The sequence below is a fragment of the Myotis daubentonii genome, chromosome 2 (assembly GCF_963259705.1).
Source record: "Myotis daubentonii chromosome 2, mMyoDau2.1, whole genome shotgun sequence".
Classification (NCBI taxonomy): domain Eukaryota; kingdom Metazoa; phylum Chordata; class Mammalia; order Chiroptera; family Vespertilionidae; genus Myotis; species Myotis daubentonii.
In genome coordinates this window covers 6,539,452-6,562,406 of record NC_081841.1, presented here as the reverse complement: position 1 = coordinate 6,562,406, position 22,955 = coordinate 6,539,452, and the positions used below count along the sequence as shown (strand labels likewise).

The window sequence follows — 22,955 nt, the reverse complement described above, 5'->3', positions numbered from 1 at the left end:
ACCAAGCTCCTTAGAAGTTAATAAAACGAGGTGGCAAGTACAGAGCTTGGGACACGGTGACAGTAATAAATAGAGAGGAGATAAAGGAGGGGGATGGGTGGGTAAATGGCTGGATAGGTGGATGGACGGACGGATGGATGGATGGATGGATGGATGGATGGATGGATGGATGAGTGGATGGATGAGGAGGTGGATGGATGGATGGATGGATGGATGGATGGATGGATGGATGGGCAGATGAATGAGTGGATGGATGAGTAGGCAGATGGATGGATGGATGGATGAATGAGTGGGTGGATGGAAGGAAGGAGAGGTGTAGACATGGAAGGAGATAATGGCTGGTAGACTTAGAAAATGGATTCAACATGACCCCACCCTTGAGGATCCCTCAGTCCAGGAAGCTGCAGTGCTAAGCAGGGAGCCAGCTGAGGAGCTGAAATAGCTCATCGGTGGTTAGTGACACCCTCAGAGTCTGCAGTTTTCCAGCCACACCATAGTGCGTGCGACGATCAGCCAGGCAAGCTGTGACTTGGACCGACACACTTGATTGCTCCAATAACAGACCTTTATGTTCATTCATTCGACAAGCATTTACTGAGCACCTACTGTGTACCAGGCACTATGCTAGACTCTGGGGACAGTGTCATGAACAAAATAACTCCATGTGGAGCTTCCATGTGGAGACAAGGAAAGAATAGATGTGGGAGGAGCCGACGAGGAGCAGTGCTATGGAGATAAATCAAGCAGGTAACAAGGGGGTTCTGGAAGGATTGGACAGAGGGAGCCTGCCGGTCTGACACTTGGTTGGAGGCCAGAAGTAAGGGCGGGGCCAGTCAGGCCTGGAAGTCAGGCCGGGATCTAGAAGGAGCAGTGACGTTCCTATGGTCACACAGTAACTGGGCCGCTGAATGGGGACTATAACCCACAGGTGTTATGTGCAGGTGTTGGGGTTCTGGGGCTCCTGGTCTGACCCTAAAACAGAGCGGAGACACACCAGCTACGGTGTCGGCAGAGGGGACCTCGCCGGGATCCGGCCAGCAAGGAGCTGCGTGACCGTCATCTCTCTAAGCCTGTGGCCGTCACTTCGCCGCTCATGCTCTTCTCCTTTCCTTAAACCAAGCTGCGAGTGTTAAGGACTCACAGATACGTTACTGCATAAGCGGTAAACACTCGCCATTTTGTTATTTATGGAGGCAGATGCTAAGCCTCCCACGAGGGCTAGGGACTGCGCTGGCACAGGCCTGGACCCTCTCATTTCATCTCCTGGTGAAGCCGGCCCCTCCCCCTCCAGCCAGAGCCTGCCCCGGTGCCCGGGCCCAGGACACGGAGGGCTTGGTGGCGAGGGGAGCATCCCACACACAGGGTGGGGCAGGCAGGGTGAGGAGTTTCCAGGCAAACCCCTCTGACCCGCTCCACCCACCACCCCACAGGCCGACTCCGCTTCCTCCAGCTCAGGGCTAGGAATCCCAGGATGAACTTAAACCACGTGGTTATAAAAGCCCCAAGTAGAGGCAGACATGTGCCAGGGGCTCCAGGAGGCGAGTGAATGAAGGAATGAGTCGATCACCCAACCACTCCGCCCCGGGGAACCCGTGTTATTCACGCCAACCTCAGCCACGTTGTGGCCGGCTCCACTTCCACACTTCCAGGGCCAGGGAGCTCACGACCTCCAGCAGCAAACGGTTTCAGTATGAGACAGTCCTGTGAGCCATTCTCCACCTCCTGGTTCCCCCTCACCCCCCGCCGGCCCGCAGATGGAACCCAGAACGCGTTTGAAATCTGTTTCATGGGACGTTCCCAGGTCTTCGCAGGGAGAGCACAGAGCCCACCGCTGGACGTCAGAGGCCGCAAGGCCCCTGGTCTTCGTCTTGTTTCAGATGAGGCTTGGGCCCGAGAGGGGCTGTGCTTGCCCAAGGCCACAGAGCTGGCTGCAGGCTCAGCCACGATCAGACTGTACACCCCACTTTCCACTGAGCTCCCTCTCGATGCAGAGCCCCGCTGGGACCTCCTCCGGCCGTCCCCACATTGAGGACCCCTCCCTACAGCCAGCCCAGCTCTGTGATGGGGAGCCTCTGCTTCCCTTACGGGGACCCGGGGAAGGCATCTCTGGTCACTGCCAGTGAGAGGCACGAGGCCGGGGCCTGGGGTCCAGGCGTCAGGAGCTGCTGCAGGACCAAGACCCACAGGGAGGACTGTGTGGTCCTTGCCCACCCCCAGGCAGAGGCCTCCCTGGGAGCAGCAGGCCCACACGTGTGCGCACGCATGTGGGGATGTGTGTGTGTGTGTGTGTGTGTGTGTGTGTGTGTGTGTGTGTGAGAGAGAGAGAGAGCGTGAGTGTGCGCCGAGCCTCCCGGAGTGAGAGGAACACGCAGCAAGCTGTCAGCAAGTTCTGCCAACGCGGAAAGGGTAACCGCACGCACGGTGCCAACAGACAGACCTCCAGCGGATTCATTTGGTTTGGTTTTCGTGGTTATTTTTTTTTACAACTTTAAATACGGAATATAAATAAATTTTACATTTAAAAAATAAAAGGAAAGCCCCCAAAAATATAATCACCAACTTTACAAACTGAAGGAAGCAGACTGGGGTGGGGTGGGGGGGGAAGTGCAGTAGAAGATGGGAAGGGAGCTCAGAGCCCACCGCTAGGGGCCTGGGGATCTGTTCCCTTCCCCTCCCCCCAGCCCAGCCACCAGAGGTGGAACTCAAAAGGGTCTAAGATGGGAGAGCGTGCCCCTCCCCACACTGGAGACTTTCCCTTGAGTTTTCACACCTGCCTGGGAGCGGGACTGCTTGAGCGAGGACGTGGGGAAATGGAGGCCAGACGGACAACGTCTTACCTCCGGCCCTCCATGAGCTCACTCCTGTCCGGCCACTCCAAGCCAGGGGCCGGGTCAGGGGCACAGCCAGTGCACACGGAGCCTTTGTGTCAATTAGGAAAAGACACGTGTCCTCCCCCTGCCCGAAGCTGTCATAATAAACACACAGATGGGCCGTGCCTGTGATGGGAACAGTGGTCCCGCCTGGGTGCGCTGGGCAGTGCGGCCTGGGCAGGGCGCCCTGTGCGGCCTTGCACGGCAGTGTGGGCTGGGATGTGACGGGAGCAGGCCCTCGGGTCACAGGAGCCTCCAGGAGGGGCGCCCCCTCGGTGGACCAGAGGGAGAAGCAGGGTGGAGGTAGAGAGGTGAAACGGAGGAGGACGCAAAGGGGGGAGTGGAGGAGGCAGAGGATGCCAGGGTTCCCACCTGCACCCACCTCCAGGGCAAACTTCATCTCTAACCCCTCGAAATGGCTCTAGGCTGCCTGGCGCTTGGGCCGCACTTGCCCGGAGGAGTCCACATCTTCAAAGATGTCGTATGTATAAAGGAAAGAAGGCCGCTGCAAGCACAGGTGACCAGGGAGCGGCGACTGGGCCTGGGCTCTGTGGGACGGGTTTCTCCAGTCTGTGCTCCCCCCTGGTCTCAGCCACAGGAGCACCGGGCACTCCGGCCGGCCTGGGGGTGTTCCCATCAGACTGCCCAGGGGCCAGGACCAGGCAGGCCGCGCCGAGAGGTCCTCGGGGCCGCGGGCAGGGTTCTCGGAGCCAGTCCGCAGCTCGGGGTGGCCCGGCCAGGGGGCGCCTTCCCCCCTCAGTCTCTCTTGTGCTCTTTTCCCAGGTCCTCGGGGTCGGAGGGAGGAAGACCTCGATGGAGTCCAGATCCTTCATTTCCTTCTCAAGCTGCCGGGCAAGATGCTGGAGGCCGCTGAGGGGAGACCCGCTGGCAGAGGGGTGGACGGACGGACGCGTGGAGGGGCGGGGGAAGCACCATTGGCCGTCCGAATCAGGCATCGAGACAGACGGACGAGGGGAACAATATTATCACTCCAAGGACCCCATGGGGGCGATACAGCAAATACCTTATTAAATAACCCTGTAAGCCAAGCAGAGGGACACGGGGTCTCAGAGACATGCCCCGTGCACAGGCCCCTTGCTGGGGGCAGGGAGCTGGGGTCCACCGGTCGTCCCTGATGTCCAGCAGCTGGACAGCTGAGGTTTAGGGGGCCCATTCTCTGCGGACAGAGCTGGGCTGGGGTCTCCAAACCTCCCGCCCACCTGCCCCATGGGAAAACTCTATTGATAACTGGGCAGAGGGGACCCAAGCTTAGGGCCCACATGGTGTATGGGAAAACGCCCCTCCTCACCCCTCCCCCAGCCCAAGCCCAGGCCGCAGGGCCTGGGCCTCCGTCTCCCCGCCTGCCCTCACCTGCCCGCGCTCCCCTGCAGACGCCCTAGGCTCCCAGGGTCTCCTTCAGCGCCTTCTTGTCATGCGTGTGCTTGAACTTCCTGTGCTTCCCCTTGGGGGGCCTGCGGACTCGCACCGTTCGAACGGTCACCCGAGTTTGGGGCGTCTTGGCTGCTTGAGAAAAAGAAGGTCTTGTCAGCAGGCTGACAGGCCCTGTGGGGTAGGGATGGGGGGGTCCTACCCCTCTCCACCAAGGCCTGCCACAGACCTCCCCAGAGTCTCTGGGCTGAGGGAAGGGGCCAACCTCCTGGGTTCGAATCCTAACTCCACTGCTCACCAGCTGTATGTGCCTTGGGAACAGTTACTGAACTGCTCCGTGCCTCAGTTCCCCCATCTGTGAAATGGGGTAATAAGACTGCCCACCAGATGGGACTGGTGGAAGGAATAAATGACAGTGTGCTGGCCAACACAGAGGGGAACAGATTGTAGCTTAAGTTCGTGGTCAGTACCCCACTGACATGCCCTTTATTTCCAGGCCCCTTGAACTTGGATCTGTTAACCAATCAAAGGAGGCAGAGTGGCGCTGTGCCAATTCCAGGCGTGAGCCTTAAAAGGGCCTGGCAACTCCCACCTTTGCACCTTGGGGAGCCCTGTGCCACCACATAAGAAGTCTGGTTGCTCTGCTGTGGAGGCCACACAGGGAGGAGACGCCCTGGTTGACAGGGAGCGGGACAGAGGCCCAGCTGTCCCCGTGCAGCCCCCAGGTGACTGACTGCAACTACAAGAGATGCCAGCAGAACCGCCCTGCTGAGCCCCGACAGCCCACAGACCAGACAGAAGGAAATGGCTGCGGTCCTGGCCACAAAGTCCAGAGCAAGGCGTGATCAGCGACCAACTGGCCGACCGACCGGCAGCTGCTCTTATTCACCGTTGTCTTATTTCCTCTGCTTGACCCCCTACTGAGTTCCCCTCCCACCAACCCTGCAGCCCCTTGCAGTCCTGGGCTTTGGGCCAGAACCACACACAGAGCTGGGCCTTTCCCGCGGTTGCACCTGTCACCCGCCGGGCCCGGCCACCTGGAGAAGCAGCACAGCGGGCAGGCCAGAGCCGGCGCCGGGCCCGGCCACCTGGAGAAGCAGCACAGCGGGCAGGCCAGAGCCGGCGCCGGGCCCTGCCACCTGGGTCCCAGTCTTTTGTGTTCCTTGGGGCAAATCAGGGAAACTCTCTGGGCCTCAATTTCCGCATCTTTAAAACTGAGCCCTGGCCTCCTGGGGTGAGGAGATAAGACACAGAAAGAGCCAGAAACTCCGCGCTGGCACTTACCACGCACCTGGCAACGTTTGCCCTCACAGAGGGTGTACGTGTCTACATTTAACAGATGAGGAAACTGAGGCGGGGGGGCTGGGATGTTAGCCAGGGATCTGCCTCCACAGTCCACGCTGGCAAGCCCTCCGCTGGAAGTCGGGGCAGTGAAAACTCTCTGCCAAGCTCAAGGCCGGTCTCCTCCTGGACACTCCCGCGTTCTCCCCGGCCCGTCGGCTCTGGGGGGCCAACACCTGACCTCCCACGAGGCAGCTGCCCCAGCTCTGCGGTGCAGGGACTCAGGGCCTCTGCACCAGGAGAGCCACTGAAGGGCTGGAGTTTCCCACCCAGAGACCAGGCCACCAGCAGGACCCTGGGCTGGCGAAGCCCGAGCCAGCTCAAGGTGGTCACACAGCTCAGACGGGACAGAGCAGAGGTTTGAGCCCAGAGGTCTGACACTGACCACCACGTCACACGGCCGCACCACCCAGCCTGGGCCCAGCCCTGGACAGCTGCCAGGAGCACCATCCCATGGGGCCAACATGCTGCACCTGAAATGGCAAGGCCTTATCTACATGCTAACCGTGCGACGTGCCTCCCAAGGAAATGGTCTGGAAAACCACGTGTAACGAATGCACGTGAAAAAAAACACACACAAAAAAACCCTATTCTAAACGTAAAGAATAGAAATTTTCCTGGGTAGAAAAGTCATTCTCCACGTTAACTCTATAAATACTCTACAATACATCGGTTTGCAGCTGTCAAGTTATCAGCCTGCCCAGGGCATCCGGGCCCCAGCGTGGCTCTGGGAACAGACTGAAAAGGCTGAGACGGCCCTGCCTTCAAGAGGCTTGTTAATAAGAAATCACGGTGGCACCGTTCTGTCCCCTAACAATAGAAAGCTCCTGAAAAGCGCCTGGCCAGGGTGGCTCAGTGGTGGAGCACCACCCCATGCACCAAGAGGGCCCCAGTTCGATTCCCAGTCAGGGCTGTGTTAACTGCATTATCTTAATGATTCTCATTGGGTCCTTTCTGCAAACTTTTTAAAAATTATTTTTATTGCTTTTTTTTTTTTTTTAGAGAGAGAGTGAGAGAGAAACATCGATGTAAGAGCAAAACATGGACCCACTGACTCCTGTACGGCCCTGGTAGGATCTAGGATCGAGCCTGCACCTGGGGCACGTGCCCTGACTGGAAATCGAACCGGCAACCCTTCGGTGTATGGGACGACACCCAGCCAACTGAGCCACACCAGCCAGGACCTTACTGCACACTTTTGAGGGAGAAAAGGCAGCCGGATACAGTCTAAGGCACCCAGAACTAGATGTTACAAGACCTGGGACTAGCTGCGTGACCTTGAGCAAGACCTCAGCTCCCCTGGGCCTCTGGCACCCCCTCTATACAATGTGGAGGAGGCCATCGAACCAGATCATTTTTTGGTCCTTTTCAACTCTTGAAGCCTAACGATGCCCCTGATTTGTGAGATCTAAAGATGGGAATGAGACTTTGGTTCAACCCTGTCTCCCACATCCCTGCTGCACGGCTGCCCAGCCTCTGTTCACACACCTCCAGTGACAGGAAACTCACTCCATCACAAGGAAAGTGATGCCATCCCGGACCCCTGACTAGCAGATGAGTTAAAATCTCTGTCTGCTGGCCTTGCCTCTTGGCCCTAATTTCTCCCTCAAGGCCACAGGAATTAATGTGTCTTTTCATCCCCAGGATAAGGTGTCAAATATCTGAAGATGATATGCATGAAGTCTTCTCTTCTCCAGGCCCCGGTTCCTCCCCATTCCATGCTCTCATTCAACAAAGGAGGGGGCTGCCCGGCTGAGCGATCAGAGGCACACCCTGGACCGACAGGTACCTCGCTGCTCCTGGGAGCTCCCTGTGGTGCGGCTCACGGGTCGTGCAGGAACCACGGTCACACACCGGCAGGCCAGGTGGTCCTCCAGGGTCACTGTGGCCTTGTTGAAGATCAGCCTCTTCTGCACCATCTCAATCTTCCTCACCTGGGGGACAGAATCACCCCAGTGCCTCCGTCAGACCAGCGGGAAGGGGCTGAGGGAGCCACCTGCCTGCCCTTCCCGCCCCAGCCTCCCCTGCGGGGATCTTTCCTCGAAAGCCTGGAGCGCTGAGAGCCGCAGGGCAGACACTGCGGCCCAAACAATAGCAGGACCTTGGCCTCTGCCCTTCTCGTAGCTTTTCCATCAAAACAAGCCCTCCCACCCTGGCCTTCAGCTTGGCCAGAGCCCCCTCGGGCTCCCAGAGAGGGGGGAAGGCATTTCCGGGCGGGAGCGGGCCTGTGGTGTCCTCATTCCTGGAGCGCCAGCCAAGGTCAGGGGCTGTGGCAGAGGCGGGGAGATGGTTGTCTGGAAGGAAGTGGGGGGAGGCTTTATCCAGGAGGGAGGCGGGAAGGGGGAGGGCAGCTGTCAGGTGTCCATCTTTAGAGCTGAGGCGTTGGGGACAGGAGATAGCACGACAGTGGGCGGCGTGGTGGAGAGTGACAGGTCATCTCGGGCGCGGGGCCCAGGCCTGTGGTGGAAGGTGGGCGCGAGGAAGGGGAGGGGGCGAGGTGGGGCCAGCAGAGTGTTGGGTCCAGCCCCAGCTGGTGTGGGGGTGAGGCTGGCCGAGGGGTGCAGAAGCCCTCCCGTGTTGGGTCCAGCCCGAGCTGGTGTGGGGGTGAGGCTGGCCGAGGGGTGCAGAAGCCCTCCCGTGTTGGGTCCAGCCCGAGCTGGTGTGGGGGTGAGGCTGGCCGAGGGGTGCAGAAGCCCTCCCGTGTTGGGTCCAGCCCCAGCTGGTGTGGGGGTGAGGCTGGCCGAGGGGTGCAGAAGCCCTCCCGCACGCAGGAATCAGAGAGGCCGAGGCCCCCCTGACACTGCTCTGCCAGGCTGCGATCAGGAGCTCCCCAGGGCGGCCTCCACCCTAAAACGCCCCCTTGAGTCAGGGTGACCCAGCATTTCCAGAAAAGAGGAGTCGGCATTCAGACTCCTGCTAAGGGTCGCCCCCCCCCCCCCCCCCCGCCCCTTAGCTCACCGCGTGGCGCCCTCTTTATTAAAGACACAGCTTGTCCGGGGGAGGTGAGAGGGCCTGGCAGACAGGGGAGCCTTCCTCTCTGTGCAGGGCCAGGACAGGGGAGAGCTTGGGGGACTCTGAGCAGCTGCCCAGCACATTCTGAGTGGTCAGTGTGCTTGGAGAAGGTCTCTTCCAGAGACACTTGGAGTTGTGTCCCTGCAAAGGACGAGGCAGCACCGCGACTGGACGTCCTACACCAGCCTGCCTGGGGTCTGCCTGTGGCTCTGGGTCACAGCAGCTGGGCGGCCACAGAGGACGCTGGGGCAGCCTCAGCACAAGGGTCCAGAGAGCTTCCTGCGAGCGCCCGCTCTGGACAGAGCCGACCCATTGAGCCTGGTCCGTGAGGCACAGCCCCTGCAGACAGCCGGCCAGCAGCTGGGCCAGTGCAGGGGTGGGGGTGCACCTGGGTGGGGGATTGGGCCAGTGCAGATGGGAAGGGGGGGCGCTCACCTGGACAGGGCGCAGCTGCACCTGGGTCGGACGGCACTGCACCTTGTGGTTGTTGCAGCAGCCGGAGCAGCGCTGCACCTCCACGCAGGGTGGCCACACCACGTAGTTGGCGTTGCTGCGGTCGATGAGGCTCCGGGAGATCTTGAACACCTCCGTGCGGATCTTGCACTCGGCAATCATGGCTGGCTCTGCGACCGTGGAGGAATCTGAAGGAAGAGGGGACCCTGTCAGGAGGGAGGGCCGGCCCAGAGCCCCCACCTGGCAGGAAAACGCAGCGGGCACCCCTGCGCTGCTCTCTTGCCCTGTGGCCGCCCAGGCCCCTCTTCCTCCTGCGTCAGGAGAGGCTCTGAGTCCTGGCCACCATCAGCCGTGGGGCTTGAGCTGGTAGCTCAGTTCCCCACGTGCAAACAGGGTGACCTATACTCAAGAACCATTGTTAGGGTCCAGTGAGATCACTCGTGTGGTAAAGGTCACACTCCTTCCGCCAGCCCTCACTCATCTCCCTCTGTGACTTCACACCCTGGGCATTTGTCCGAATGTGGCCCTCACTTGTATGTTATCTTGTGATCACTTTGCTTTGCTGTTTTACACTGTAATCTTTCCTGACCTCATTGCTTCTTTCGCAGCCACAGTTTCCTCATCTAGGAAATGGGAGAATGGCAGTGCCTAGCCAGCACCTGCAGGCCTCCGCACAATATGTGTGACACCTGGCTGCCGGCAAGCGGAGAGTCAGTGCTGGGCCTGTCACTGTGCACACAGAGACCCGAGGCTCGGAGAGCCGATGAGCGGCCCGCGCCCACAGAGCGAGGAGTGGGACCCGGCCACCGGCTCTTATACGGCGGTCCCCCCCCCCCCCCCGGCACCATCTACAGTACCGGGGGGACTGCAGGTGGGAAGAGAGGAGGAGGGGCTTGGGATGGGCACTTGCTTCGCTGGGAAGGCTCCCATGGGACCTAGGGATCTACGTGGCCCTTCGGGCTCTGCAATCGAGCGGGAAGCAGTTCCAGGCTTTGCTCCGGGCCTGCTGTCCCAGGCCACAGCCTCAGCCACAGCAGACATGCAGCCAGGAGGGCAGGGGTTCAACCGAGAGGCACCGTTGGGATCCCAGTCCTACTGCTGCTAGTCAGCTGTGTGGCCACGCCTACTTCTTTCCCTTTCTGGGCTCCAGTTTCCAACTCCATAAAACCGGGTTAATAATATCTAATTCTAGGGTTGAAGTAGTGAAAAATAAGCTTAAAAGCATTATATTTAGGAAGCAGTGTGAGCTGGGGGGGGTACATGAGGACCCAACTCAACGTAAGCTATTTAAGGGTGCTATTGTCCCTTAGCTCAACTCAGGCCGAAGTGGGCGGTGAACGGGGTTGACCCTCAAAGCCCTGAACAGGGGCCTCCTTCCCTGGCTCCCACCTTCGCGGGGGGCCCCACGTTCACCCCGGGTCTTACCGAGGCTCCTTCTCCCTCGGGACAAGCTCCCGGGCTCGCCTCCGGAACGGGACCGGGTCAAATTCAGGTCCAGCTCGGCTCCATCTTCATCTGCAAGAGCAGGACAGTCAGATGCACTCTGGTCACTGCTGGCTGGCCCGCCCGCAGCGTGGGGCTCCCCTCTGGCCCCCGGTAAACCTGAGTCCGAGCTCTGAGGATCCAACCCCAGGTGACTCGGGGCTCAGGGGGGGTGGGACCCTGACGGTATCCTCTGGGGGGGCTTCAGCCCCACTCTGAGCTCCTCAGTCACATTTCTGGACAGAACTCATGTGAATGGAGTTAAAAATAGCCCTTCCCTTCTGCTACTGTGAGCGAGCCCTCCCGGGCAGGGCAGAGACCCAGAGCTCCGAAGGCCGCTTTCCAGTGCCCCTCCGCCCAGCGTTCCCATAGGAAGTGCTGAATGGAGAAATTCCCAGAATCCCCAGGGGGAACCGCATGCCCAGGACACAGCCCCTCTGGAGCCCCTGACAATGGCCCAGTTGGGCGGGAGAGAGGGAGGGAGGGAGGGGGGTGGGGGTGGGGGCTGAAGGCAGAGGGGTGGGGTGCCGGGGCTGCTGGGATCGGGGAGCCTCACCCAGCCCCTTCTAGATCTTGCTCTCTCTCCACCTCCCAGTCTCTCATTGTGTTTCTGTCTTTCTCCCTCTGACCGCCTGCCCCATGTCTGCCCTACACTGTCCATTCCTTCCTAAGGTCACAACCACACCGCAGCCCCCTTCTCTGGCCTGGGAAGCCCTCAGCTCAGCACCACCCCATCCCTCTCTCCGCTGCTGGAGGCGAGGGCTGGGCAGGGGGACGGTGACTTGGTGCTGACGGTGGGCAAACTCCTCTAGCTCTCTCGTGGCTGAAAGCCGGCAAATACCCTGAGGTGTCGGGGACCAGCTCCCGCCCCTCCACACAGCACCTGAGGCTCACAGGGTCTCCCATCCCACTGGCCCTGCTCGGCCCTGCGGGCTCCCAGGGGGTCCCGTGTGGGGGAGGCGGCCCTAGAGCGGGTGCGCCTCCCTCCAGCTACTATCCACGTCAGCGTGTGTGCCTCCCGCTCCCTTCCTCTCTCTCTGCATCTCTGGAATGTCCCTGGTGGGGAGGAGATGGGGAAAAGATGGCTTTGTGGAAAGGTTGCGTTGATTAGGAAAAAATAGCCACATGGTTGCCTCAAAACAGGCCTGCTATTGAAAACCTCCTCTCGGGGCCCGACCCCCACCCGGGGTGTGGAGGGGCTGCCGAGGGTGGGGGCGAAGGCCCTTGGAAAGAAATAGCAGAAAGGCTAAATTTGGAAGTTGCCCCATTGTGTTGGCCAGGGCTGGCCAGCCGGGCATGGGGTGGGGGTGTGGGAGACGTCGGGTGGGGGGGGGGGGCTGGTGAACAATAGGTGGGCCCAGCTGGGGCCCCCTCCCGCCGCCCTCACCAGCCCTCACCAGCCCCCAGCGCAGGAGGGTTTGAAAGGGCCCGGGAATGCTTTTGAGAGGGAGCCAGGGGCCCAACGGGGAGAGGAAACAAAGGCAGGAAATGCTGTCCCCCGTAGATAGCAGTCTGGGCAAGGATTACAAAGTGACAAAGAGACAAAACCCCAGAGGGAAGGGGAGCTGGGGGTGCAGGGCGGGTGATGACCAGGGCTCCAGGGAACAGGCCAGAGGTTAGAATAGAATGGAATTCGCCCTGAAGACAGCGTTTATAAATACATTCCCCACCCAGGCCGCCAGCCCCGCCACGTGTGTGCCACCGAGCACGTGCCCATTCGCTGAGTGTGCTCTTGGGCACGGGCAGGGCAGCCCGCTGGTCTGGGCCAGGTGTCCCCGGGAGACCTTGCAGAGCTGGCCCCGGGCCAGAGGGACAGGGAGACGGCTCTTCCACCACCACCACCACCACCCGCCCTGGCTGAGTTCACACCTGGATACTCATTGGGCAGATGCCCTAGGCACCTTCTCCCCGCCCGCCCCCTCCGGGCGCCCCACCCTCCGCACCCAGCCAGAGACACATGTGGGTGCTTCTCCTGCCACGCCCCACGTCCCAGGTACCAACCCGTCTACCTCCTCAGCCCTGCCCCAGACAGGTGTGGCCCAGCCCTTCCCCGGGCCGCCACAGGCCTCTGTTCCCCAGATGTCAAGGAAGGGACGGCCCTGGCCCTGCCCCTCGCGGCTCCCAGGGACGCAGGGGAGGCCCCGAGCAGCGGAGGAGGGTTCCATTTACCTACGGAGTCTCCGTGCAGCAGCCGCTGAAGGTCATCGAAGGAGCGGATCGAGTGGTCACTCAGCATCTCGTAGAGCTCCTCAGGAATGGGGTCCCCCTGCCGGGCAGACACATGGGACCCAGTGAGCTGGGAGTGAGGGCTCTCAGCCATGGCCCTCTTGCCCCCAGCACAGACACAACCTCCCATGGGAGGTTCCCACAGGGCCCCGCGGCCACGGACAGATGGACAGCCAGGCTGGGGTGGGCGGGAGGCGGATGCCAGGCCTGACAACCAGGAGCACAAAGTCCCAGGAGCCAGAACCTGCCAAAGCCGGTAAGACCCAGCTCAGATGCCTCATCCCCCCCCCCAAATAGGAGCCCCAGCTTGCTCTGAGCTCGGTTGGATTGGGCCCATCCTCCTCCATCACGCTATGGGTTCTGGAAGGCTCCACAATCTTTTTGCTTCTCCTCCACACCTGACAGTTAGCGCCAGCCAGCATTTGTCTTGGAAGATCTCATTATCCCCATTTTACAGATGAGAAAACAGAGGCTCAAAGACGCAACCCCCTTTGTCTGAGTCCTGAGCCAGTTATCAGCAGAACCTGCCTTCAAACCCCAGTCTTCCTGACGGCAGAGCCTGTATCCCAGCCTCCTGGGCACACAAGGTGTTTAAGAAATGCCTGAAGAGCCGGGCGGTCTCAGGAGGCCACCAGTACTAAGGTATTTATTTAGTCTCTCACGCAAAGAGGAGAGCAGGGAATCCTCCGAGGCGGCCGGGAAACCTGAACGCTTACCCGTGCCCCGTGCCCAACCAAACCCTATTTTTAGAGCCCCTCTGGCCTCTTCCCAAAACACTTGAAACTGAATAAGCACTTTAACAGGCCCCACTCGGAGCCCGGCTTCCTCAGGGAAACCGCAGGTCCCACAATGACATGAGAGGAGCCCACGGCCCTCAGCCCAGGGCGCCCCAAGGGGCTGATGCCGAGGTCTTGAGAAAGAGGTGAGGGCAGCTGAGAGGCGGAGAAGCACAGTCCCGGAACCCACCGCCTCCGGGCACAGAAAATGCCCGCCATGCTGCTGCACATCCGAACTCACACCCGTGTGCACACAGGCAGGTGCACACACAGACACGGGCGGCACGGCCTCGCGGAAGGAGCCTGGGAGGGTGTCAGCTGACTTGGCAGGTCTAATTATCCCCATTTTACAGATGAGAAAACAGAGGCTCAAAGACGCAACACCCTTTGTCTGAGTCCTGAGCCAGTTATCAGCGGACTTGGAGGTTCTCCCCAAAAGCTCCTGTGATCGATCGTTTCTAGCCTCTGCCCAAAGCTCATCTCTAGACGCTCCTCCTGGGGTCGGTCCTCCAGGGGTCCCCCCATGTCCAGCTGCGGACACCCAACTCGACTTCCTTGAAACCCCTGAGCTCAGTGTCTTCATTTGAATGTGGAGCTTTTCCTCTGGCTGGTGTCTAGAGCTGTCAGGAGGTTCCCGGCAGGGCAGGGTGGGGGTGGGGTGTGTGGGGGCGAGCAGTAAGTCTGGCTGAAAATCGGGGTCTTTCCTTCAGGGTGCATGACTGCAGCCAGGGGGCCAGGGCTGCTAGTGTGAGACGAGGACAAAGGGGCTCCGCGGCCCCTCGGTTCCTCCCCCATGTCCCCCGGGTGCCGCCCCCTCCAACCCAGGGCAGAGAGCACACCTTTGGGGGTCTCCAACTGTGGGCACAGGACCCAACCCGAGAAGAGAAGGCGGGCGGCGGGTCTCCAGTTAAGACCAAGGCAGGCCACCTCCCGGAAGGTTCTGTCACCCCCCAGAACTGGTGGTCCGGGAGCTGGAGTCCACCCTCTACTGCTACCAACCACCAGGGACCTCAGGCTGGTCCCTGCCCCGCTCAGTACCCGGATCTCACTGGTGAATGAAGGCATTGAATCTGGTTCTGATTGTGCCCAGGGACAACGGAGCAAAGCCCAGGGCCAGTGCAGCAATGGCTCACTGAGCTCCAGAAGAGGGGCTTGAAGGCCCAGAACCAAATGGCACGTACCGCTCCTGCCGAGACCTCCTTGCCCACTGGCGAGCTGGCTGCAGCCGCCAGCCGTGGCAGAGGAGGCAGACCCCCCCACCTGGCCCCGCAGATGTCCTGGACCCGCCCTACGATACACAGGAGACGACATCTTATGGAAACAAACCCAGAACCCCTCCCAGGCTGCATGGGGAAGAGCCCAGGATAGAGGCGGGGGAGAAGCACACAGTAGGTGCTCAAAAAATGCGGGTAAAATGCATGAAGGACTCTCCCCTTCTCCCTGGGACTCTCTCCTGTATGATTCTCCCGCCTCCTCCACCAGGAGGACCACCTGGGATGGTCTCCCCACCCCCCCAGTGCAAACTGCCTCCTGTAGAGTCCACTTCATTCTAAGCAGAGGTCCTTCCGCTCGTGCTTCGGCCACTGGGTGCCCAGAACTCAATACGAGCCCCTGGGTCTGATAGTCAGACCACAGCTCACTTTTACTAAATGCTGACGGTGAGTCAGGCACCGGGCTACGGGGTGCACGGCCAATCCCAGGAGGCGGGTGCTATTTTTATCCCCGTCTTCCAGATGAGGAAGCTGAGGGTTAGGAAAAGTACGTAAAAGGCTACAGGTCAACAGAGCTGGGCCCTCCCTCTTCCAGCCCCCACGGAGCTCCTCAGCACTACTTCCGGTTCATGCCCCTCTTCCCCTGCGGGGGTCAGGGGGCAGAGCTTCTCACCTCAGGACGAGGGGCCCCCAGGGACACTGGCGTGTCCGCAGGCATTTGTGGTTGTCACAACGACTGGCATCTAGAAGGTGCAGGCCCGGGATGCTGCTAAACACCCTACTATGCACAGGACAGCCTCCCACAGTGAAGAGCTGTCTGGCCCAGAACGCCAACAGTGCGGAGGCGGAGAAACGGGAGCAGACGAAAGAGCAAAGGGAGCCTGGATTCTTGGAATAAGTCTTTTAACAACCTAAACGCTCAGGTTTCTAATCTTGTAAATGGGGCTAAGAATACTTTGCTAGGGTTCCTGGGTGGCCTAGTTGCACCCAGCAGAGCAGCCAGCCGATAACGGGGGTGGGCGCCTCTGAGGGCAGCAGCGAGCAGCGCGCCCGCCCGGGGCCAGCAGTCCAGGGCATTTTTGAGGATGACAATGGGTAGGTGGAGAGCATGTGGCTTTGCACTATCCCCTGAGCTGGGCCACAGGAAATGACACCCTAGCCCACAATGGCAGTGAGGGCTGGTGGGTTCCTTCCAGGGCGGGAGGTAGGTGAAAGGTGACAACATTCAGTCTGTGGTCAGCTCGGGGCACCTGCTGAGGCCAGAGGTTCCTCTTGATGTGGGAGGGTGAGCCCAGGGTAGGGATTGGTTCTAGAAGCCTCCTTAGGTGGGCAGCTGGCCTCGGAGCCGGGAAAGGAGGCCAGGCACCCTGAGGAAGCTGCCCCAGATCTCAGGTCGGGGGCTCCTGGCAGGGTGAGGGCGTGGCAAGAAGGCAGCTGGGGCACAGCCAGCCACGGAGCCAAGGCAAACAGCCTGCTCCCCACCCCACCCCACCCCCAACGCCAGCTGCAGAAGGTAGGAAGGGCACCAGCTAGCGTGAGGCTAGACGAATTACCTGCTCCCAACCAGGCTGGCAGATCAAAGGGGCTTGGACCCCACCCTCCACCTGGGCCCCAGCGCACACACACACACACACACACACACACACACACACACACGTCGATACACTCTCCCCAGCCCTCCTGCCCTTCAGCTGAGAGAGACGCACAGGCCGGGCCCACGCACCCAGGGGCGTTGTCTGTGGCTGGCAGAGGGAGAGCCGAGCAGGGAGCAGGCCTCGAGCGCCTGCCTGCCTGGGTCTCAGGCCTAATTTAGATTCAATGCCAACGCCAAGCCCTTTGAAGAAGCCTCCTCTGGGCAGACCACAGAAGCCATTAGAACCAGCCTTCCCACCTACCATTTCCCTCCCCTGTGGCTCCCGGGACCCTCCCCCGGCCCCACCCCTCCTTAATGTGCGTGCAGCCTCCCACTGGGCTCCCCACGGCTCCCTGCAGCAGCAGAAAGAGAGGGGCCAGGGCAGCAATCCAACCCCAGCAGCTCTCCCCTCCCTCCCCGTGGCATTCACTGCCTGCCACCCCACCTCTGTCCCAGCACAGGGCGGGGCCCAGGACTCTGCATTTGCAAGAGGTCTGGGAACTCCGCTCTTGAGGAACTCGGAGCTAATCCAATCTCCTCGAGTCTTTAGGTGGCGGGGACTGCGGCCCAGCTCAAGATACACGGAGCCTTTGCAATCTGATTTTCCTGCTGTTTCTTCCCCTCTGTCCTGTCCGATCTCGGCAGCCCGAGTCCCAAGACATGGAAAAGAAAGGCGCGCTTGTCTCTCAAGATGGGAGGGGGGCAGGGAGTGGTGGCTCCACTCGGATGAGGAAGCCTGGTGGAGGGCAGTGGCCGTGCTGGGCTGCCCCGGGTTAAGGACTCAGTGAGATGGTGCTTATAAGGCACTCAGCAAGCACAGATCTGGTCCCTCTCCCCCTCTCGATTCATGGTCTTTTCCACACATATTTACAGATTATCCGCCATAAGCCAGTCACAGGCCAGTAAGCATGGGAGACAGTGTTACTAAGACAAACGCTCTCTAGTGGAGTTTATACTCCAGGGAGGAAAAACAGGTGATAAACAACTAAATAAGCCCGGAATGGAAAGAGCTGTCCATCTCAATGGGGGTGAGGCCCAAGGCAGCACTCCTTTACCACTCCTGCTGGACCCACCGATCAATCTCTCTCTCTCTCTCTTTCACACACACACACACACACACCCCTAGGTCTTGTACCAGAGACTCCAAATTCTGTTTGATCCTAACCTTGTAGACACTTCTAGGCCTGGGGGATTCCAGCAGGTTGATCTCCCACCACCTTCCTAAGGCATTAGCAAACCAGATGGAAGCTGGGCAGTGAAGGGCAGAAGGGTGCTGAGGCCGGAGGCATCACATGACAGTGGGAGTCACCCTCCCCAGAAGCCAGCTCAGCTGATGGAGATGGGACCTCACAGGCCTCAGCCCACCCCCTGCCAGACCCTGCCTCAGACTTCCCCACCCTCCTGCCCAGCTGCTGAGGCCTCCGCCTGAGGCTCAGTCCACGCATGCTTGAGACACAGCCAACCCCAAGGCCACCTCCACCAGCAAGTCCTCCCGGAGTTCCCTTCCTGAACTGGCCCCGGTGTCCACGGGTTTTCCCTTTAAGTCTCTTCTCCCAGAGCCGCCTTGAGGCTTGCTCAGGCTTAGCAGGGAAGTGCCTGGTAAACTGCAAAGCACCACTCAACCGTGTTCGAGGATGCAATGATTAAAGAGGGAGCGAGGCACCAGCTTCTGTGCCATCGCCTCCCCGCCAAACACACATATCCGTGGAGTTGTGGGAAAGGAGGAGGAGGTGCTGGATGAAGCTGGGAATGGTAAGGGCAGGCCTGGGAAAGCCCACTCAGCTGCTACCCAGCCTCTGCTGAGCATGCTGGGATCAGCAAAGAGGACAGAAGAGGGGGGCTCAGCGGCTCAGGGTCCTCTAGTCCTGAAGGCTCAAAGAAGAGCTTACTTGAAGGGAGAAATGCCCTGGACATGACAGTGGTCCCCAAACACATCACCACTTTCAGCCACATGGGAGTGGTTGAGAAAGAGCAGTCGCAGAAGAATAATGCTTGAAGGGCGAGGAGCTGACCTTACCCGGCAAAAAACGGGTGCTGCGGAGCCCGGACTGGGGGGAGGGTCCCCGTTTCCCTCCCTCACAGCACCCAGTGAGAAACGAGTGGCTACAGAGGCAGGGAGGTGAGGGGGCCACCCTGGGCCCACCTGTGGCGCGGGTGTTGGCACCTGGCGCTGGGCTGTGCGTGCTGGGTGTGTGCCTACGTGTGCTCAGGCCGCGTGTGCGGGGAGGAGGGGGGCACCGTGCGTGCGGTGTGTGCGATGCGCGCGCGTGTGCCCCGCGTGTGCACGGGCGTGGCGGCGGGCGCGCGACCCGGCCGCGGTAGTGCGTGCCCGTCCCTGCGCGCCCGCCCGCCCGCCCGCCGGAGCGCAGCATCGCCTCCGGCCAGGAGTGTGCATGCGTGGGGTGAGTGAGCGAGCCGGCCGAGCGGGGTGGGCTGCGGAGCGCCGCGCCGGGGACGCCGTTCCCAGGACGCCCTGGCACCGGCCCAGCCCCGGCCCCGAGGCGAGGCGGCAGCTGGGGCCGGCCGGCGCCCCCTCCCCAACAGCTGGCCACAGGCCGGGGGCTCCTGGAGGAGAGGAGGGGGCGCCGGGAGGGGCCTGCGGGCAGCCGGGCCGAGGCCCGCGTCCTCTCTCCCGGGTGCGGGCCGCGGGGGGCGGCCGCGGAAGGGCGGGGCCCCAGGGCGGGCGGCCGGCGGCCCTCAAGGAGCCCCGAGAACAAAAGGAGACGGCGACGGCTCCTCCGCGGTCAAAACAACCTGCGCTGGCGGCGGCCCAAGGCCCGGCCGCGGCCTCCAGCCCTGCGCCTTAACCCCTTCGCCGCCGCCGCCTTCCTGCCTCGTGGGAGCTAAGAGGGGCCCGCCCTCCCCGGGAGCAGGCGAAGCGCGGGCTCCCGGCCGCCGCCGGGCAGAAGCGGGACCGGACCTGGGCACCCGCGCTCCCCGCAGCCCTCTGCCCCCCTCATCTCGCGCCTCCGCCCCGCCCCGCCCCCTTTCCCACCTGGATTCCGGGTACATTTGCCAACTCACGGCTACGTGAGGCCGGGAGGGGTGGGGACGGATCCGACCCGAAGGCTCGGGCGGGGGTTTTACACTCCGCGTCCCCTGCAGCCAGGCTCTCCCGGGCGGCGCGCTGCGCACCCCGCTCGCGGGGGAGAGGGCGCAGGTACTGCGGGGCCTCGGGCACACGCCGCTCGGGGCTGGATTCCTTCGGAGCCCCCACTCCTCCCTGATCCGACTGCCCGAGACCTGTCTTCCCCCCCCCTCCGCCCCCCTTCCTCCTTGCCCAAGACACCAGCTGCCCCTGGACCGCGCTCTGGGGCCCGGGAGTGGGAGCCAGGGTGGGACGCAGAGCGCTTTCGAAGGTTGGCGTGGCTGCCACCAGTGCGGCAGCTCGCAGCTCCCTGCAAGCCGCGTCCCAGCCAGAACCTGAGCTGGCAGCGAAGTGGGCTCGGGAGGTGCCTTCTGCACCTCGGCGCCACCCCACCCTCTCCATTCGGCAGGGAAGGGGCAGATTCAGTTCCTGGGGGGGGGGGGGCGTGGGAAGGGGACCACACACACCTTTCCCCACTTAAAGGTGGGAGACCTGGGATCGTCCCCGAGAAAGCAAGCCACCTCTGCCCCCTCCTCTTAGAGCCTGGCACCTCCCGGCCCTCGGGTTTCAGCCCTCGGAGGTCACCTGGCGCCCGGTGCCAGGCACTTGGGCTGCAGGGGTCCAAAGTTCACTGCAGGGAGGGGAGAGGGCGCCCGAGGGTGGGGGCGGGGTGGGGGCAATGAATGAAGCGAACCGGCCCCGCCGCCGCCGTCGCAACTCACCTCGGCGCTGACCAGACGCAGGTAGCAGCAGAGAGACAGGAAGAGCGCCCAGCAGCGATTCATGCCGACTCCGGGCCCGGCCCCGCGGGGCCCCGGACGCGTGGACCGAGCGCGCGGCCCCCACGGCCAGGGTGGAGGGCGGGGGCTGGGGAGGGAGGTGGGCTCGGCTGGAGTCTGCGGCGATCAGGCGCTCAGGCCGCTGCAGCCGCTGTCGCGGCTCACCCGCATGGCCCCCGGGTGCCACCGCCCCCGGCCCCGGCTCCGTTGTTGGGGGACTGGGGAGGGCCTGGGCGCGAGACCAGGGTCCGAGGCCACTACCTGGGCGGATCCCGAGCCCGAGCGAGCATCCACGGCCGGGGGGCTGCGTCGCGAACCAGCCGAGGTGTCTAGCCGTGTGGGGGCGCCTAGGGGACTCCAACCTCCAAGAGGAAAAAGAAGGCGGCGGTCGATGGCTCTTCTCTCTTCTCTCGCTGCGGGTTAACGGCGTCTTCCTCTGCCCGCTGGCTTAGCTTTTTTGCAACATTTTCCGGGAAGGGTCCCGAAGTCAGAAAGCTAGAGCTGGGCACCTCAAAGCTGAAGTCTCCCCCCGAAAACTTTTTCCAAAGTTGGCTTTGCAGCGGCGGCCGGAGTACCCAGGCAGCGAGAGGTGCAAACTCCCTCCTGGGCCGCCTGGGGGGTGGGGGTGGGGTTGGGGGGGCCGGAGCGTGTGCGCCCTGGCTGGCGGCCCGGGGCGGCGGGCACGGCTGCTCCGCGAGCGGCGTGCCCGCTGAGCTCTGGGCCGGCCGCAGCAGACAGGTGGACGTGGGGCGAGTCTGTCGGTCAGTCTGCTCGCCACTCTGGGCGTCCTCAAACGGCTGCAAGCTGCGGCTGCTCCGGCTTTCTCTTTGCAATGAGGCTGGAGCGTGGGCTTTTATTCCCCCTTCTTGCGTGTGTGCGTGCAAAATATCTCTATCTCGGCAATGAAAGATGGGCGCTGGCGGCCGGAGGAGAGCCCTCGGGAGGCCGTGGGGGTTGGCTGCGGGCTGAGGGGAGGCAGGCGGGCTGCTCCCGGCGTGCGTGCGGCAGGAGGAGAAGTTGCCACCCTTTCAGCTGTTCTGGCCTTTATAGAGATGGGAGAGGTGGGTGGAGCAGCCTTTCCTCTTCTGGCGGAGAGTCAGCACCAGGAGGGAAGGGGGGGGTGGCAGGAACTTGGGAGGGCCTGAGGCACGGATGGGGCGTTGGGGGGGTCTCCAAGAGCCCAGCAGCCCCTCTGCCCAGGAATTTGGCCCCTGGAAAGGGAGAGCTAGAACCCAGCAGCCCCTCAGCACAGTGCCCCCCTGAGCCCCTCAGCACAGAGAGGGTAGCCTGGTTTCACGTGGTTGGAGAGATGTCCCCTGAACCGCGGCCAGGAGCCCTAAGCGGCTTTTCCAGGATCAGACGTTTGCACCCGCACAGGCCTGGTGGAGGAAGGGTCGGGCTCTGGCCTTGGTTCAGATCCTGCCTGGCTCATAGTTGCTGGGTGACCTTGGGCAAGTCATTTCCTTTCTGCGCTCCTCCGGCTCGCCTCAGAGCGGGAGAGGGTTACTGCGAGGGCTCAGTGCATAAAGCACCCAGCCCCACGCCAGCCACAAGGCGGTCACACGCCCCCCACGGCCAGTGCCATTCGGCTGAAAGCGGGGCTCATATCTCCTTCTCCTAGCCGGTGGCCTGGCACACAGCAGGCACTGCTGGCATCGGCCGCATTTGAATTTGTGGAACTGCAGAGTCACACAAACTCCCACAAGCCTGCAGCCTCCTAGTCACCCTGGTGTTTGCTACCTCCCGCGGCCCCCAGCCCAGGGCCCAGGGCCCACCGCCCGCAGCAGCATCCACAGTTAGCACCTCCCACCCCCAGCTCTGGGAGCGGCTGTGTCCCTGCCTTCAGCAGTCACAGGGTCACAGTCACAGAGTCACACGCACACCCGCTGAGCCCAGCACCCAGCTCACTGCATCACCCTGCTCCCGGCTTCCGGGTGCTGATCTGGTCCCCGTGCGGCGTCTCTCATCTGCCCTTGGTACCCAAACCATGGCAGCCTGCTCCTCACGCATACACACACCTCCCGTCACTGAGACACACACACCGTCATCTCTTCAGAGATCTTCTCCTTGGACTGAGCAGGGTCACCTGCTCAGAGGACTTCTCCGGAAGCCTCTTCACAGATCGCCACACCAGGAGTGGTCTAGACTCTAGGGCAGTGATGGCGAACCTATGACACGCGTGTCAGAGGTGACACGCGAACTCATTTTTTTGGTTGATTTTTCTTTGTTAAATGGCATTTAAGTATATAAAATAAATATCAAAAATGTAAGCCTTTGTTTTACTATGGTTGCAAATATCAAAAATTCCTGTATGTGACACGGCACCAGAGTTAAGTTAGGGTTTTTCAAAATGCTGACACGCCGAGCTCAAAAGGTTCGCCATCACTGGGCTAGAGGCTCAGACACGATGATCCACGTGGAGGCACAGAGCAGGCTGCCTGGCGCACAGAGTGCGTCTTTCCTTCGGGCGCGTTTCCTGGTGGCCGGGTACTGTTCCAGGCACAGCGCTAATGCAGGCTCCAGCCCCGGAGCACCCCGTCCAGAGGAGAGACAGATGCATAAAGAGAGAAATAGGAGACAGTGATAAGGGAAATGGGGGTTGGGGAAGATAACCCCAAAACTCAAGGTCTGAAGTTTAAAGACTTAGAGATTAAAACGGTTCCACTGCACAGCCAGGTGATTTTGACCTTGACCT

General features: G+C 61.5%; 1 protein-coding gene across 3 annotated transcripts; it reads right to left on the bottom strand.

The window, feature by feature from the left end:
* Positions 1–2,453: 2,453 nt before the first annotated feature.
* PDGFB (platelet derived growth factor subunit B) lies at positions 2,454–21,355 on the bottom strand. 3 transcript variants are annotated; one of them, XM_059681501.1, is made up of 8 exons: positions 20,522–21,355; positions 20,204–20,348; positions 12,717–12,813; positions 10,491–10,580; positions 9,048–9,253; positions 7,390–7,534; positions 4,242–4,394; positions 2,454–3,908 (listed from the first exon to the last, which is right to left on the bottom strand). In XM_059681501.1, the coding sequence occupies exons 1-7, from the start codon at positions 20,548–20,550 to the stop codon at positions 4,267–4,269; spliced, it is 840 nt and encodes a 279-aa protein (XP_059537484.1). In that variant the 5' UTR covers positions 20,551–21,355; the 3' UTR covers positions 2,454–3,908; positions 4,242–4,266. The 3 variants fall into 3 exon arrangements, with proteins under 3 accessions (XP_059537484.1, XP_059537485.1, XP_059537486.1); XM_059681502.1 differs by having other exon boundaries at positions 4,242–4,391; positions 20,522–21,347; XM_059681503.1 differs by having other exon boundaries at positions 20,204–21,355.
* Positions 21,356–22,955: the final 1,600 nt, after the last annotated feature.